At 44.0% G+C, this 14,392-nt stretch overlaps 1 protein-coding gene across 1 annotated transcript in view; it reads left to right on the top strand.

Annotated features, from left to right (window-relative positions):
- LOC123768525 (uncharacterized) overlaps positions 1 to 14,265 on the top strand; it is a 63,621-nt gene extending 49,356 nt beyond the window's left edge. The window contains exons 3-4 of the mRNA XM_069332633.1: positions 12,671 to 13,372; positions 13,853 to 14,265. Of these exons, the coding sequence (XP_069188734.1) occupies positions 12,671 to 13,372; positions 13,853 to 14,005 (855 nt within the window). The 3' untranslated portion in view covers positions 14,006 to 14,265. The remainder of the gene's footprint in view (positions 1 to 12,670; positions 13,373 to 13,852) is intronic.
- Positions 14,266 to 14,392: the final 127 nt, after the last annotated feature.

Here is a 14,392-nt window from a genome sequence, read left to right as displayed (position 1 = left end):
ATATATGATTTGCATATTTAAAATAGTTAAAATAGTCCTACACACACATAGAGCTCACAACTGCTTCTTCAGACCTCCAGTAATCATCCCCCATCTTGAAAAAAGAATCCAGAGTCCTTCACTTTCCTTCTAGGGCCTTTGTAAGAAAATGATGACCATTGCTTGGCAACATCACCATCCAGTATCTGAATGTTTAGGGCAGCCAGAGAGGAGGCACTAAACTTTTAGCAACAGCAAATGAGTGATTATCATGTATATATTTGAGGCAAAATGTGTGCTATATGCAATTTTAGGATTTAGTCTTAAAATATATTTATACATATATTTTATGTATAACAGTTAGCGGTTTAAGGGTTATTCTCCAAGCTGCTACGAACTATTTGGCCTTTGAAACCCACAGGTGCGTAAAAAAAAAAAAAATTTTTTTTTTTTGTTCTTATAAACCGATTTAGTGTCGCCCACCCAGGCAGGGAGGAGCTGTTCACAAGATGCAACTGTCTGATAGCTCCCAGCTTGACTATGTAAACAGATTCAAATACCTTGGCATTGAGGTGCCACTGTATGGTTCTCTTGTATTCAGACTCTGTCGTCAGTATAAAGAAAGGCTCCGAGCTCTCAAGGCTGTTGCAGGTTATCACTCAGGCTATGGTGCCAATGTCAGAATTGTCAAAATGATGTACCTTGAATAAGTCAGATCTTTAGTGGATTATGCTGCACCTCTGCTTGCTTTGATGCCTGAAAGTAAGCTTGGAGGGCTTGAAAAATTGCAGAACGAAGCCTTGAGGATAATCCTTGGGTGCCCTCGTACCACAATGATACTTAACATGAGAAAGAAACTTTATATTCCGAGCGTTGTTGATCGTGTTTTTGGAATTAACTGTCAAATTTGTATAAAAATGCTTAGGCTAACACATCCTAACCCTTGCACAGAAGCCCTCCAGAATTTCTTTATTGAAGGTCAGCATTGTTCCAAATGGATAACTAAAACTGGAACTGAACTCAGAATGTATCAGATTTATCATTTGTACCAATAGAGACAACAACAGCACTTTCTAGCACCGTGGGAGATTAGACCCTTTCCACTCCAGAAGCAAATTTGAGATCAGCCCAATCTTCGTCTTGAGGCAAAGCTCAACGCCTTAAGCCATATTGATGCTCTGTCCACAGAGCATTCTCTCTCTCAAATCATATACACTGATGGTTTCCTACACCGCACCACGGGTACAGCTGGAAGTGCAGTTGTCCAGACAATGGGCGATGGCTTATATTTTGTGTGGGGAGTCTGTATAAACAACTAGGCCTTTACCCTGCAGACCGAACTATTTGCCTTGCTCCTTGCACTGAAATGTGTACAAGTTTCCAAACTTGATATATTAATTGTAAGTGACTCCTTATTCTTAATTGCTCTCAATTCTTTAAGACGTAACTGTAACATGCTCGTGTCTGAAGCTAGAGACAAATACAAGAAAATTATTAATGATGATAACAGTCTGTTTCATGTGGTCTTCATCTCATGTTGTCCTCCGAATGCATGATAGAGCTGATGAGTTACTCAAAGAATCTGCCTTTAAAGGAGACGTTGAGTGTAACCTTGGATTGTCAATGAGCAATCTGAGAGCAGCAGTACACCAAGAACTTCAACAATATCTTGTAGATTTGAGGCAAAGTGAAATCGACACCAGTAATTCCATCTATCATCATACTATCATGCAAGAGGAGCCACACATCTACGGTTTATCCAATAAAATCAGTAGACTTCTAGATGTTACTACTGCTCGGCTTAGACACGATTACAAGTATCTCTCGGAATTCTCATTATCTGCTGATGTAGACCTGACCAAATGTAAACAGTGTCAACAAAATTATTTGCACACACCCTGTCACTATGCGATAGAGTGCCCAAAGATACGTGGATTCAGAGATAATTCAATAACAAATGTTCCAACGATGTGTAAATATTTAATTCAAAATTATCTGCTACTAGAAATTTTAGCTAAATATCCCCAGTTTGCTAAATGTAGGTAGTAACTAAGTGATTGTAACCTATCCACCGCTGCCCACTGGATGGGGGCGGTGTGCAGGACAAACATATCAATTGTAACACTAGCTTTCCACATGTGCCAGTTGCTTAATTTACAAACTGTACTTGTGGTTGATCTCGAATCCATTGATAATGTGACGACTTATACTGATTTTTTTAACTTGCTTAGCTAAATTAAATGTGGGGTTCAATCTCTGAGCCCATTATGTACCTCTGTAACCCTTTCCACTACCATGCACAAGATGGGTATGGGGTGCATAATAAATTATTTAAACTTAATTCTTATAAACCTGTTAATTTGTGTTCCCTGATCTCAGTAAAAATATTAAAAAATCGTAAGTGGCATATTTTGGCTGCAATAGGGCGGGGAAGTCTGGCAAAAAAGAGGCGTTGACAGAACAGGCGCCAGACGAGGTCTGCTTCGCCCCAGCTATTAGGCGGGAGTTTCTACACAGATATAATTACCTAATTATTTCAATGTATCTGATTTTTTCTTAGTTTTTGCAGAAATATTCAGTAGTGTGTAGTGTGATATATTTATATAACAAAATGTGTGAATCACCGCTGTACTCAAAATTATGGTGTCCATATTATGGATTCAATTATTATGTTCATAAAACAATAAAAAATACTTGTGGTTATTACACTATATATTCACAGATTATATATAAGTATCTGCATGTTTTGTTCACCATAACGAACCACTAAGTTGATATTGTGACCTGAAAATGGTTGTTAGCGCAGTCTCTATAGGGCAAATGGAATGCTGGTCACATAAAGCAAAAAAAGTAAAAATCAATTAGACTGCTTATTGACTTCACACAGGTAACTGCAGGATAAAACATAGAGAAAAAATTTAAATACTTTACTATGAAAAACTACTTTGATCAATTTACATTAAAAATACAGTAGTTTAAAAATTTGGCTTATTTACAGTGAGCAAAATACAAAAAACAAACAGACAAATTAATGTTACATTAAAGTATAAACAATAAAATGGTGCAGGAATACTATAGGCCAGGCTGCGTAAATCTACTACCACACAGAGACGTATGTTAGCAGATCCAGGCAGTTGAGCACGGAGGAGTATTCTGAATCTTGGTAGTTGCTGGTTCTATTTATATGGGAGCTGGACCAAAGTAGGTGGCGCTGGTGTCTTCGATAATTGGAGGCCGGCTCACACAAACTACCATTGCGCTTGGTCCCGGCCGGTGGCGGGAACTTCCAACCACCAAGTGCGATGGAGGTGACGGGCATTGGAGTGTAGGGAGGTTATCTTGAGATGATTTCGGGGCTTTAGTGTCCCCGCGGCTTGGTCCTCGACCAGGCCTCCACCCCCAGGAAGCAGCCCGTGACAGCTGACTAACACCCAGGTACCTATTTTACTGCTAGGTAATAGGGGTATAGGGTGAAAGAAACTCTGCCCATTATTTCTCGCCGCCGTCCGGAATCGAACCCGGGACCACAGGATCACAAGTCCAGCGTGCTGTTCGCTCGGCCGACCGGCTCCCTCGAGCCGGTCTCCCTCCCTCCAGGGAGGAGTAGATTACTGTCTAGATGTCTGAAAAGTAGTTGTTATTGCTCTTTCTGTAAATTCTTGATTATGCAGGAGTGATGTGGTAGAATAGGTGATGATGGAACAGGCCTAAATCTCCTTTTATGAGAGATTCTCATGACAATATTGAGTCAAAAAGCAACGAGGAGATGCCAGCCAGTCACTCGCTACCACTCCCTCCCTCAAAAATTCCTCACTCGCCAACATCCTCCTCCTACCATACTGTTTTTGTTTTTATTCACTACATACAGACATTATATATAATTATCTACATGTTTTGTTCACCATAACTGCTCATCTAAGCTGGCATAGTGCACAAAGAGCATAGTGGCCACCCTTACACAGCATGACAAGTCAGGAAGATGATGCCACCTCCCTCACCAAATTGGCTTTTCCCAACACTTCTTTTGCTGTTATTTCAATATACTGTATATGCACATTATATATTAGTATCTATATTTGTGTTCACCGTAGTGAACTGCTAATCTTGTATGGTGACTGCAGACAGTAACAGGTGGCCACACACAACTGATGTTCCCTCCCTCCCTCCCTCAATGGTTCAAGGCCAGATGCACTAACATTCCTCCTTCAAGTATACTGTTTGTGGTATTATTACACTATATACACACACATTACATGTAAGTATCTACATATTTTGTTCACCATAACTGTTCATCTAAGCTGGTATAATGACCAAAGAGCATAGTGGCTACCCTTACACAGCATGACAACTCATGTAGGTGTCGCCACCTCCCTCACCAAAATGGCTTCTCCTAACACTCCTTTTGGTGTTATTACACTATATATACACATTATATATAAGTACAGTGGTACCTCGAATAACGATCGCCTCATTTTCCGGAACGAACGGCCCAATCGCCGACAATTCGCCTCGTATGGCGACCGCTCGTTTGAATAACGACGACACCACATGGTGGGGTCGCGCTGCTTCTTGCATATTCTCGGAGGCCTCCAACGATGAAAATAAATTATGTTGTTTTTGTTTAAAGATGCTAATGATGCTGGGATATAAAGGGGTGACTGCTGAGATGTTGCAAAGCAATGACTTTTTTGTAGAACGAAAGAAATTAATTAAATTTTTTGAAAAACAACAAATGTCAAAAAGGTTCGTTCGGTGGTCGCCAGGTAGGCTGCTCCGTGTCTCTTAAATAAAAAAACATTAAAAAAAAATTGAAAAACGGACAAATGCCATAAAGGTTTGTTCAGTGTTTGTCCGGTAGGCTGCTCCATTATTGAGACGTAAATGAAAAATACAAAACAAATGGAACAAATTTGAAACAAAGAAAGATTGCTATAATGGAGCAGCCTACCCGACAAACACTGAACGAATCTTTATGGCATTTGTCTGTTTTTCAATTTTTTCAATTTTTTTTTATTTTTCATTTTTTTTTTATTATTATTCAAGAAACATGGAGCAGCCTACCTGGCAACCACAGAACGAACCTTTGTGACATGTGTTTTGTTTTTCAAAAATTTTCATTTTTTTTTCATTTTATGTAACCCTTAAACTGGGCATGGCTATACAGTATATATACCATGAGTAACATGTCCCACGGTGCGCATGGTGTATATATACACCACAGGGTGCCAGGCCCGATTCAAATGGCCCGCGGCTACACGGGGTTCACATTAGCTTCCTCAGGGCTCTTGTAAACAGACGCCATGTTTAAAAAAAATCATGGGCAATATTCTCCGGTGTGAGAGCCACAGTACTGTTGGAGCAACCAAGGCTGGCGCACACAGCATGAGCTAACAGCATTGATGTTCAGCTTGTGACCACAGCATCGCATAAAAATGTCAAAATAAATATGTAACTGCTATTATTTAGCGATGACAGTATTACAGAGGACCCCTGACTGTGATAAAAATGACCAGGATTGTGATAATAGCAGGATTGTTGTGATAATTAGCACTGTGAGAGGAGTAATGCTGAGGGACGGAGGGAGATAGCATCGTTTTCTGATTGTATGGCCACCTGTTAGTGTCTGCATTCACCATACCAGCTCAGTGGTTCTCTATGGTGAACACAAATGTAGATACTTATATATAATGTGTTTATATAGTGTAATAACACTGCAAACAGTATTGTTGGGAGAGAAATTTTAGTGCCCCTGACCTTGAATGAGTGAGGGAGGTAGCCGCCAGCTGACTGTGTGTAGCAACGTCTCTTAGTGCCTGAAATAACTATACCAGCTTAGTTGTACAGTTGTGTTGAACAAAACTTGTAGATACTTATATATAACGTCTGTATATAGTGTAATAACACCACAAACTGTATTGTTGGGGGAGAAACTTTAGTGTGTCTGACCTTGAATGAGTGAGGGATGCAGCCGCCAGCTGACTTTGTGTAACGACGTCTCTTAGTTCCTGAACTACCTATATCAGCTTAGTTGTACAGTTGTGTTGAACAAAACATGTGATACTTATATATAACGTCTGTATATAGTGAATAAAATAAAAAACAGGATGGTGGGAGGAGAAAGTGGGTGAGTGAGGCGTTGTTGAGGGAATGGCAACGAGTAACTGGCTGGTGGAGTTCCACCTGAGCAGCCGTAGGGTGAAGACGTGTCGTCTGAACACTCCGGCAGTTTGGGGAGGTTGCAGTTTTTTCGCCGGCAGGGGGTGTGGGGGTCTCTTACCTTCCCTGTCCAGTGTTGTTGCCTGCCTGGCTGCGTGCTGACGTGGCCGTTTTGCCATGGGGGGCCTGGCTATTCCTCCTGTGTTGAGGGTAAATTCCGTGGGACTGGAATTCACGTGTAAGGCTGGTTATCCGGCCGTTGAGTTAGTTATGTGTGACATGCTTCGTGTCCCGGTGGAAGCTGTGTATGGCGTTGAGCTTGTTACGGCCCACTGGGTGATTGTCAAGTTCGTGGGGGAGGAGGAGTATCGGGACTTCCTCCGGCGGAACGAGGGGCGTTCATTGCAGTTGCCGGATGGCCCCGGCTCCGTTACGATCTCGGACCGAAGTGGTGCCCTGACATATGTCAGTGTGCACGGTGCGCCCCTGGAGTTCCCTGAAAACCTTCTCCGGCGCTTCTTCGGGAGGTATGGTGCTGTAGGTATGTGTGCTGTCATCAGTGTGCGGGTGAACAAGCTGTCCTCGCGGAAGTATGCTGGGAAGCAGACGAATGTCCGTACAATAGGTATGCGCCTGCGGTCGGATATCCCATCTTCTGTCCGGCTGCTGGGCTACTACGTTCGGGTGTACTATGCCCGGCAGCCCCGTACTTGTTTCCGGTGTGGCCAGTTGGGGCATCAGGCTGCCGGGTGCTCCGAGACACCTGCTGCGCCCGTTAACTTATTCCGGGAGGAGGATTTCCCGCCGCTCCCTCAGGGCGTGGATTCCGGAGATGAAGTGGAGCAGGTCCCAGTCGCTGCTGATGCGGCCCCTCCTGCGTCACCCGACATGCCCCCGGTGCTTGTTGCCCCTCAGCCGAGTGCGTCTGCGTCTTCCTCGACTCCTGCTGCTGCGCCTGGTCCTGCGCCCTCGCCAGGTGTTCCGGCTGTGTTGGGTGTTGGGGGTGCTGCGGAGCATCCTGTTGTGTGCGGCCCGGTTCCCCATGTGGTTGAGGCTGCTGAAGTACTGCGACGGGCGTTGGTTCGCCCGGTTCGTGAGGGCCATGGTTCTGGGTCCGCCTCCGGCTGTGAGGATGTGCGGCCATTGCCCAAGCGTTCTAGGCGCTCTTCTACTGCTTGGGCTGATATGGAGGACTACGACGCGGGTGGAGCTTCGGGAGATGGTGTGGCGGTTCCAGGTGCCTCGTGCTCTACGACGCTGGTGGTGGCTGATGTCCATGTGTCGGCTGTTGACGATGATTGTGCGTCTAATTTACCTCCTGTTCTTTCTCCTGCAGAAGGTTCTCCGCAGTGGGAGGTGGTTGCTCCTACGGGCGTGGATGGTGTGGATCCTGGTGCGAGCCGAGGCATCAAGCTGGTGCTGAAAAAGGATGCCAAGCGTGGGGGGTCCCGGCAGGTGCAACGTTCAGTGGTTGCCGAGGAGCCCTGTGAGGCAGCTGAGGAGGCTCCCAGTGTGCTGCCCATTGCCCGGCCTCTTGGGAAGGAGCCTCTCCCTCTCATCTTGGCCTCCGGAGTGGCGATGGATGCTGACCATCCGTTGCATTTTGAAATTGTTGACCGTGTGCGTCCTGCTCCGTGGTGCCCTTCTACCATCTGGATTCGTCGGGCTAAGTGTTTTATTGTGGGTGTGCCAGAGTTAATGCCCAATCCTCGTACGCTCAATAGTGACCATGTTTCGGAGGACATTATGTTACTTTGGGAAGCGTACTGTATTCGCTTCCCGGCGGAAGAGTGGCCGGACAAGTATGAGATCTTTTCGTAGTCTGTGTGCTTGCTGTGTGTTTTATTTTTCTTTTGTTTTCTTGTGTTTTTGATGTTGGCCCTTCAGGCCGGTGTTTAGTGACTTGTGTTTTTGCCTGCTTTTTTATTGTAATTGGCCTCGCCTTTTGTTACGGGGCGTTAATGTATTGATTTTCTGTTGCTTTACCTGTTGCCTCTTGTTGTATGTTTTGTTTTTTGGAGGTGTTGTTTTGTACTGTGATTGCTGGATTGCCATTGTATTCTGTTTTATGTTTTGATGTATGCTGTATTTTTCATGTTTTTCTTGTGTATGTGTTTTGTTGTGCTCGGCTGTCGGCCCTTCTGGCCGGTGGTCTATTGTTTTCCTTTATGTATTCTGTATTTTTATTGTATTTAATTTGCATGCTCTGCATGTAAAAAAAAAAAAAAAAAAAAAAAAAGTAACTGGCTGGTGTGTGACGGTCACTCCTCGTTGCTTTTCGACCCATAATACCAACTTAGTGGTTCGTTATGGTGAACAAAACATGCAGATACTTATATATAACCTATGTCTAAAGTGTAATAACAGTAAAACTGTTTGTTTATTGTTTTATGAACATAATAATTGAATCACTAATATGCACACCATACTTTTGAGTATAGCGATGATTCACCCTTTTATTATATAAATCTATCACACTACACACTATTGAATAATATTACTGCAAAAAAACGAAGAAAAAATCAATAAGAAACATTGAAATAATTAGGTAATAATATCTTTGTGGCAACTCTTGCCTGACAGCTCAGGTCACGCTGACCACCACTCACGACCGCTCTGTCAACGCCCACATTTTGCCAGACTTCCTCGGCCAATTGTGGCCAAAATATGTCACCTACGATTTTTTTATATTTTTCCTGTGCTCTGGGAACACAAATTAACATTTTTAGAAGACAAAATTATTTTTTAGATTTTTTTGTGTGTAAATCTCCTGAGGACCTCTTAGCAGCTTAAGAAACATGGAGCAGCCTACCTGCCGTACACCGAACGAACCTTTTGCTATAAGACAAATGAAAAAGACATATTGAACACATTTGAAGAAAGAAAAATGCCATAAAGGTTTGTTCAGTGAATGTAAGGTAGGCTGCTCCATTATTTAGAACATCGAATATCATATTGATGTTTTTCTGTGGTAGAACGGATTAATTTGATTTCCATTATTGTCAAAAGGGACATTCGTTTTGTATGACGTACGTTTCACATGACGATCACGGCGCTGGAACGGATTAAATTCGTTATTCGAGGTACCACTGTATCTACATTTTTGTTCAGCATAACGAACCACTAAGTTGGTACGCCGAGTCAAAAGGCAGCAAGGACTGGCCGGCACATCAAGCAGCCTGCCACTGGCAGCCACTCCCTCCCTCACCTTACCTGACTCACTCACATCCTCCTCCCACCATACTGTTTGTGCTGTAATTCACTAAATACAGACATTATATATAAGTATCACATGATTTGTTCACCGTAGCAAACCACTAAGATGGTATATAGTAAGTACAAAGAGCAATAGGTGGCTGCATAGATTCGGCAGACTACGCTACAGCCCTCCTACCCTCAATATTACTCCTCACACAGTATAGAGCAAATTATCACAACAATCCTGCTGTTATCAGAATCCTGGTCATTTATATCACAGTCAGGGATCTTCTGTAATACTATCATCTCTAAATAATACCAGTTACATATATTTTTAGCATTTTTATGCGATGCTGTGGTCACAAGCTGAACAGCAATGCTGTGAGCTCATGCTGCGTGCGCCAGCCTTAGTTGCTCACTCAGTACTGAGGCTCTCACACCCGGGAATGTTGCCCATGATTTTTTTTTAAATGGCGTCTGTTTACAAGAGCCCTGAGGAAGGTGATGTGAACCCTGTGTATCCGCTGCCATTTAAATCTTGCAAAGTACAGTACTCCAAAACTACACTTGCAGTGTTGCGCACTTTTGTGTCAGTTACTCAAAACTTTATATGCAGTCTTGCGCAGTTTAAGGGTTAAAAAGCACAAGGGATTCGTCAATCACCATCTTGTGAGCTGGTACATAGAAATCACTGTACTCTCCATCAAGTTCATTCAGGATGTGCCTCACCTTCCAAAGTCTATCATCTTCAGTTTAGTTTTCATTACTTGCAAAATGAAGACACATGAGGAGTATCGCAAATCTGTCTCGAGACATATATTTCCCGAACAATGGTGTTGGAACAGTCTGGTCTTTGCACCAATAATGGTCGAGTACATGTTTGACACAATGCTTCATCAACATACCATACTCGCTTAACCCATGGTCACTTGATGGAGCGCCGCCCTGCTCCTTATTGTCCTAGTTGCATTGTCCCTCTTACGGTCGTGCATGTCCTTCTTGAATGTCCTGACTTCCAGGACGAGCGTGTGTCTTGCTTTCCGACCGCCCCTCGCGGTCACCTGTCCCTCGATAGAATTCTTGGTGACTCGGATACTTTTGATATCGTTCGCCTTATGCGTTTTTGTTCTCGTATTGGCATCCTTGGTGATATTTAGCGCCCTCTGATTATTTTGCGTATTTGATGGTGCTACATAGCCTTCCCGGTTTGGTGCCTTCTTTTGATAATTACTTACTTGATGGTGCTACATAGCCTTCCCGGTTTGGTGCCTTCTTTTGATAATTACTTACTTACTTCATCAACATACACAGTGCCAAAAACACATACATTTCACCTAAAGTTGTATCTTTCCATGGTTGTAATTGTGAAAAATTGGATAACTCCTCACGAATGAGATCAGCTGCATATTTGTTCATTTCCTGAACAATATGTTGCATGAGCGGCTCATCAAAATATGCAGTAAAGTAGTCCACTTCAAACATATCGTCACCTGTATCAGGGAAAAGGTCTGTAATCCCAACATCTGAATTGTCAAAGGCAGTAATTTCTGGAACAAAATCTGTCACATCAAACTACACATATACACCTGGTGTCTTTCGAGAGGCAACAGCGGCACCACGGCCAGGAATCCATGGACCAGGAAGTGAAGCCCGTCTAGAAACAGTACGGGTGGGAAGGGACGATGAGGGAAAATTGGTGATGTTGAGGGGCTTTGTTCGTCAGTGTCCCCATGTGGTGCCATGCGGTGCCGCATGGTTGGACTAGATGCTGCTGACACAACAAAATGTTGCTTGGCAACACCACACACTCCACTGGCACCAGCGGCAGCAAAACTATTATCTGATTCTAAATCACTAAAACCAGAAAATGATTCACCTCTCTCCGAATTGTCGACCAAAACATAAAAATCTGACAAAGTAACACATGAACTATGTGGATTGGCATGAAGTGATGTCAATTGTGGGCGGGGAGGCATGGGTGAGGAGCTAGGCCTAGCCCTCGTGGCACCAGCATGTTCACTCGGAGTAGTCAATATCAGGCTCATCACCATCCAGGAAAAAATTCTGATTAATTTCATCCTCAGTCAAAGGCCGCTATGTACGCTTTGCTGAGCGGGGTCGGTTGGTGGAACGTGATGCACTCGCCATGGTCTCTGTCGGGCAACTGAGGCCTGCAGTCAATGGCGGCCTATGCTGGATTTTTTCCCCAGGTGGTGTCTGTTTACATTCGGGGTCGACTTAACTATAGCTGCTCCTATCCCTCACGGGGCATTTCAAATTGTTCGCTAGACCCTCAATTATATATGTATGAATTGAGCAGTTTTGGGAAAGTTACTACCATCGTATATGTATGTATGTATTGCGTGGTTTAAGGGTTAATCCTATGTTCCCGGGGCATTTTCCGCTGTTCTGTCTCTTTCAGCAGATTGGGATGGTCTAGCACATGACTGGTTTGGTCTACTCCTTTGCTCTTCGTGTCTGGTCTTTTTGGCGTGTGTGTATCACCACTTGTGTGGTGATCAGGTGGGTTCATTGAAGGTGTCTCACCTGCGAGCTTCGTCTCGGCGACAATATGAAGTTTCTTGGTGTTTTTGTCACCATTTCCTCTCTCTTTGTAGGCTGTCTTCTATTTCTGTTCGGGTTGTTTTGTCCTTTCTTTCTTGGCTTTTTCATGATCATCATTTGATGCTTATTACTATCGCCTCTTATCTTGCAGCGCTGGTGGAGCCACTCCAGCTTGTGTTTAGGGTGGATATCATTTCCGCCCCATTCTGCAAGCTTTCTCATGTATAGTTTCACCTCTGGCCAGCTCATGCGCTGCCGGAACCGTCTTGGTCCTTGGACTGGGTGCTCTCTTTTGCCCTCTTTTCCTCGGTTTGTGGTGGCCCCTTCAGTTCAAGATTGTTTTTAAAGGTTCTGTTTCTGTTGGCATTGGCCTCTGGGGGTCGGGTTGGTGAGCTTCATGCTCTCCTGCACAGGGGTTTTGCTCTTTCAGTCTTGGTGGTCGGTTTGTTCAGTTGCAGCCGTCTATTTCTTTTCTGGTGGAGATTGAGACGGCGTCTTTCTATAGGGGGTCCTTGGAACATTGATGCTTGGTTGATCAGGCTGGGAGTACATCATGTGTTGGGTCTGGTTGCGGCTCTCCGCCGTTATCTGCACACCTTGGCCTCAGTGGCCGGTTAGCAGTGCGAATTGAGAGTAGTGCAAATACCGAGGTTCCTCTGTACAAAGAAATTATGAAAATATTATGTAATTTTTATCAGGAAATATTGTGCAGTACTGTAATATTATTTTTCGTTGTAAATACATCTAGATTTACCAAATATTTTATCCACAGGATAACAAGCCAGAGGAATGTTCAGTGTGTTTTAACGATTATGATGACAATCAGCTACGACCTCGCACACTGCCGTGCGGCCACACATTCTGCTCCCAGTGTATTGACAATGCTATCAAGAATGGTCAGCTGACCTGCCCCAGCTGCCGTGCCGAGCACACTGCCACAGCTGCAACTCAGTTCCCAATTAGCTATGCTGTGGAGGCTTTAGTTAGGAAACTCAAAAATATCCAGCTAACAACTCAGGAAGCAGTGCCAGCAAAACCTTATGAAGGTCCCGTCAGAGGCATCAGTAAGAAGTTACGTTCCCTGGTGCAGGAGCAGAAGAGCAGCATCAGCAGCCTCATTATTAGCTGTGAAGAGGTACTGTTCCAGCTGGGGGAGTACCGGGGGCAGCTGGGGGACTGGAAGACTCACCACCTCCAGCTCCAGGACAGACTCTATGCTCTGGTAGAGCAGAACAAGTCAGCAATGCAGCTCTTGGAACTGGAGGATACCAGTGTGATAGATATGACAACACAAGGAGAGGAAGGGAAGACTCAGCTGCAGGCCATGTTGGGGAACCTCGACATAGTCAACACCCTACAGGAGGTTGACACAACCATAGGCACAGCTGATGAGTGCAGCATGAAGATTGAAGATTGGCTCCAGAAGTGCCAGGAACTTTTCCCAAATGTCAAGACTATCCACACCTCAGTGAAGGTACGCTGCTGATGGTCACATTGTTTTCACCCAACTGAGTGTAGTATTGCCCCTGTATAAACACTTTTGACATAGAGACACATAAAGATGAGAGTTGACTTCATGTATAGGAAACTTTTTGCTCTAACACTTGAAACATTTTTATTAATAAATTCAACTGTCATCTTGGTGTTTCTCTACACTGTGGTCTGTGTAGAGAAACATTACTTATATTGTCAAATTACTTTACTCAATCTGATGCTTCATTATAGCCCAGTTACTTTACTCAGAGCCTGATGCTTCATTATAGTCCAGTTACATTACTCAGAGCCTGATACTTCATTATAGTCCAGTTACTTTACTCAGAGCCTGATGCTTCATTATAGTCCAGTTACTTTACTCAGAGCCTGATGCTTCATTATGGTCCAGTTACTTTACTCAGAGCCTGATGCTTCATTATAGTCCAGGTTCCACCATTAATGTTTGTGTTGGTAATGACAGGTGCAGGAGACCATCAGGGAGGCCCTGGAGATGATGACCACAGAGACAGGTGCCACAGCTGACCCCGTACACCTGGGAGACTCAGCCTCTACCATTAATGTTTGTGTTGGTAATGACAGGTGCAGGAGACCATCAGGGAGGCCCTGGGGATGATGACCACAGAGACAGGTGCCACAGCTGACCCCGTACACCTGGGGCCAGATTCACGAAAGCACTTACGAACGTGTACATCTTTCCTCAATCTTTGACGGCTTTGGTTACATTTATTAAACAGTTTACAAGCATGAAAACTTCCCATTCAACTGTTGTTATTGTTATAAACAGCCTCCTGGTATTTCGGAGCTCATTAACTGTTTAATAATTGTAAACAAAGCCGCCAAAGATTGAGAAAAGATGGACAGGTTCGTAAGTGTTTGCGTAACTGCTTCGTGAATCTGGCCCCTGGGAGACTCAGCCTCCACCATTAATGTTTGTGTTGGTAATGACAGGTGCAGGAGACCATCAGGGAGGCCCTGGAGATGATGACCACAGAGACAGGTG

The sequence above is a fragment of the Procambarus clarkii genome, chromosome 28, assembly GCF_040958095.1.
Source record: "Procambarus clarkii isolate CNS0578487 chromosome 28, FALCON_Pclarkii_2.0, whole genome shotgun sequence".
In the NCBI taxonomy this organism is placed as follows: domain Eukaryota; kingdom Metazoa; phylum Arthropoda; class Malacostraca; order Decapoda; family Cambaridae; genus Procambarus; species Procambarus clarkii.
This window is presented reverse-complemented; position numbering and strand designations above follow the sequence as displayed.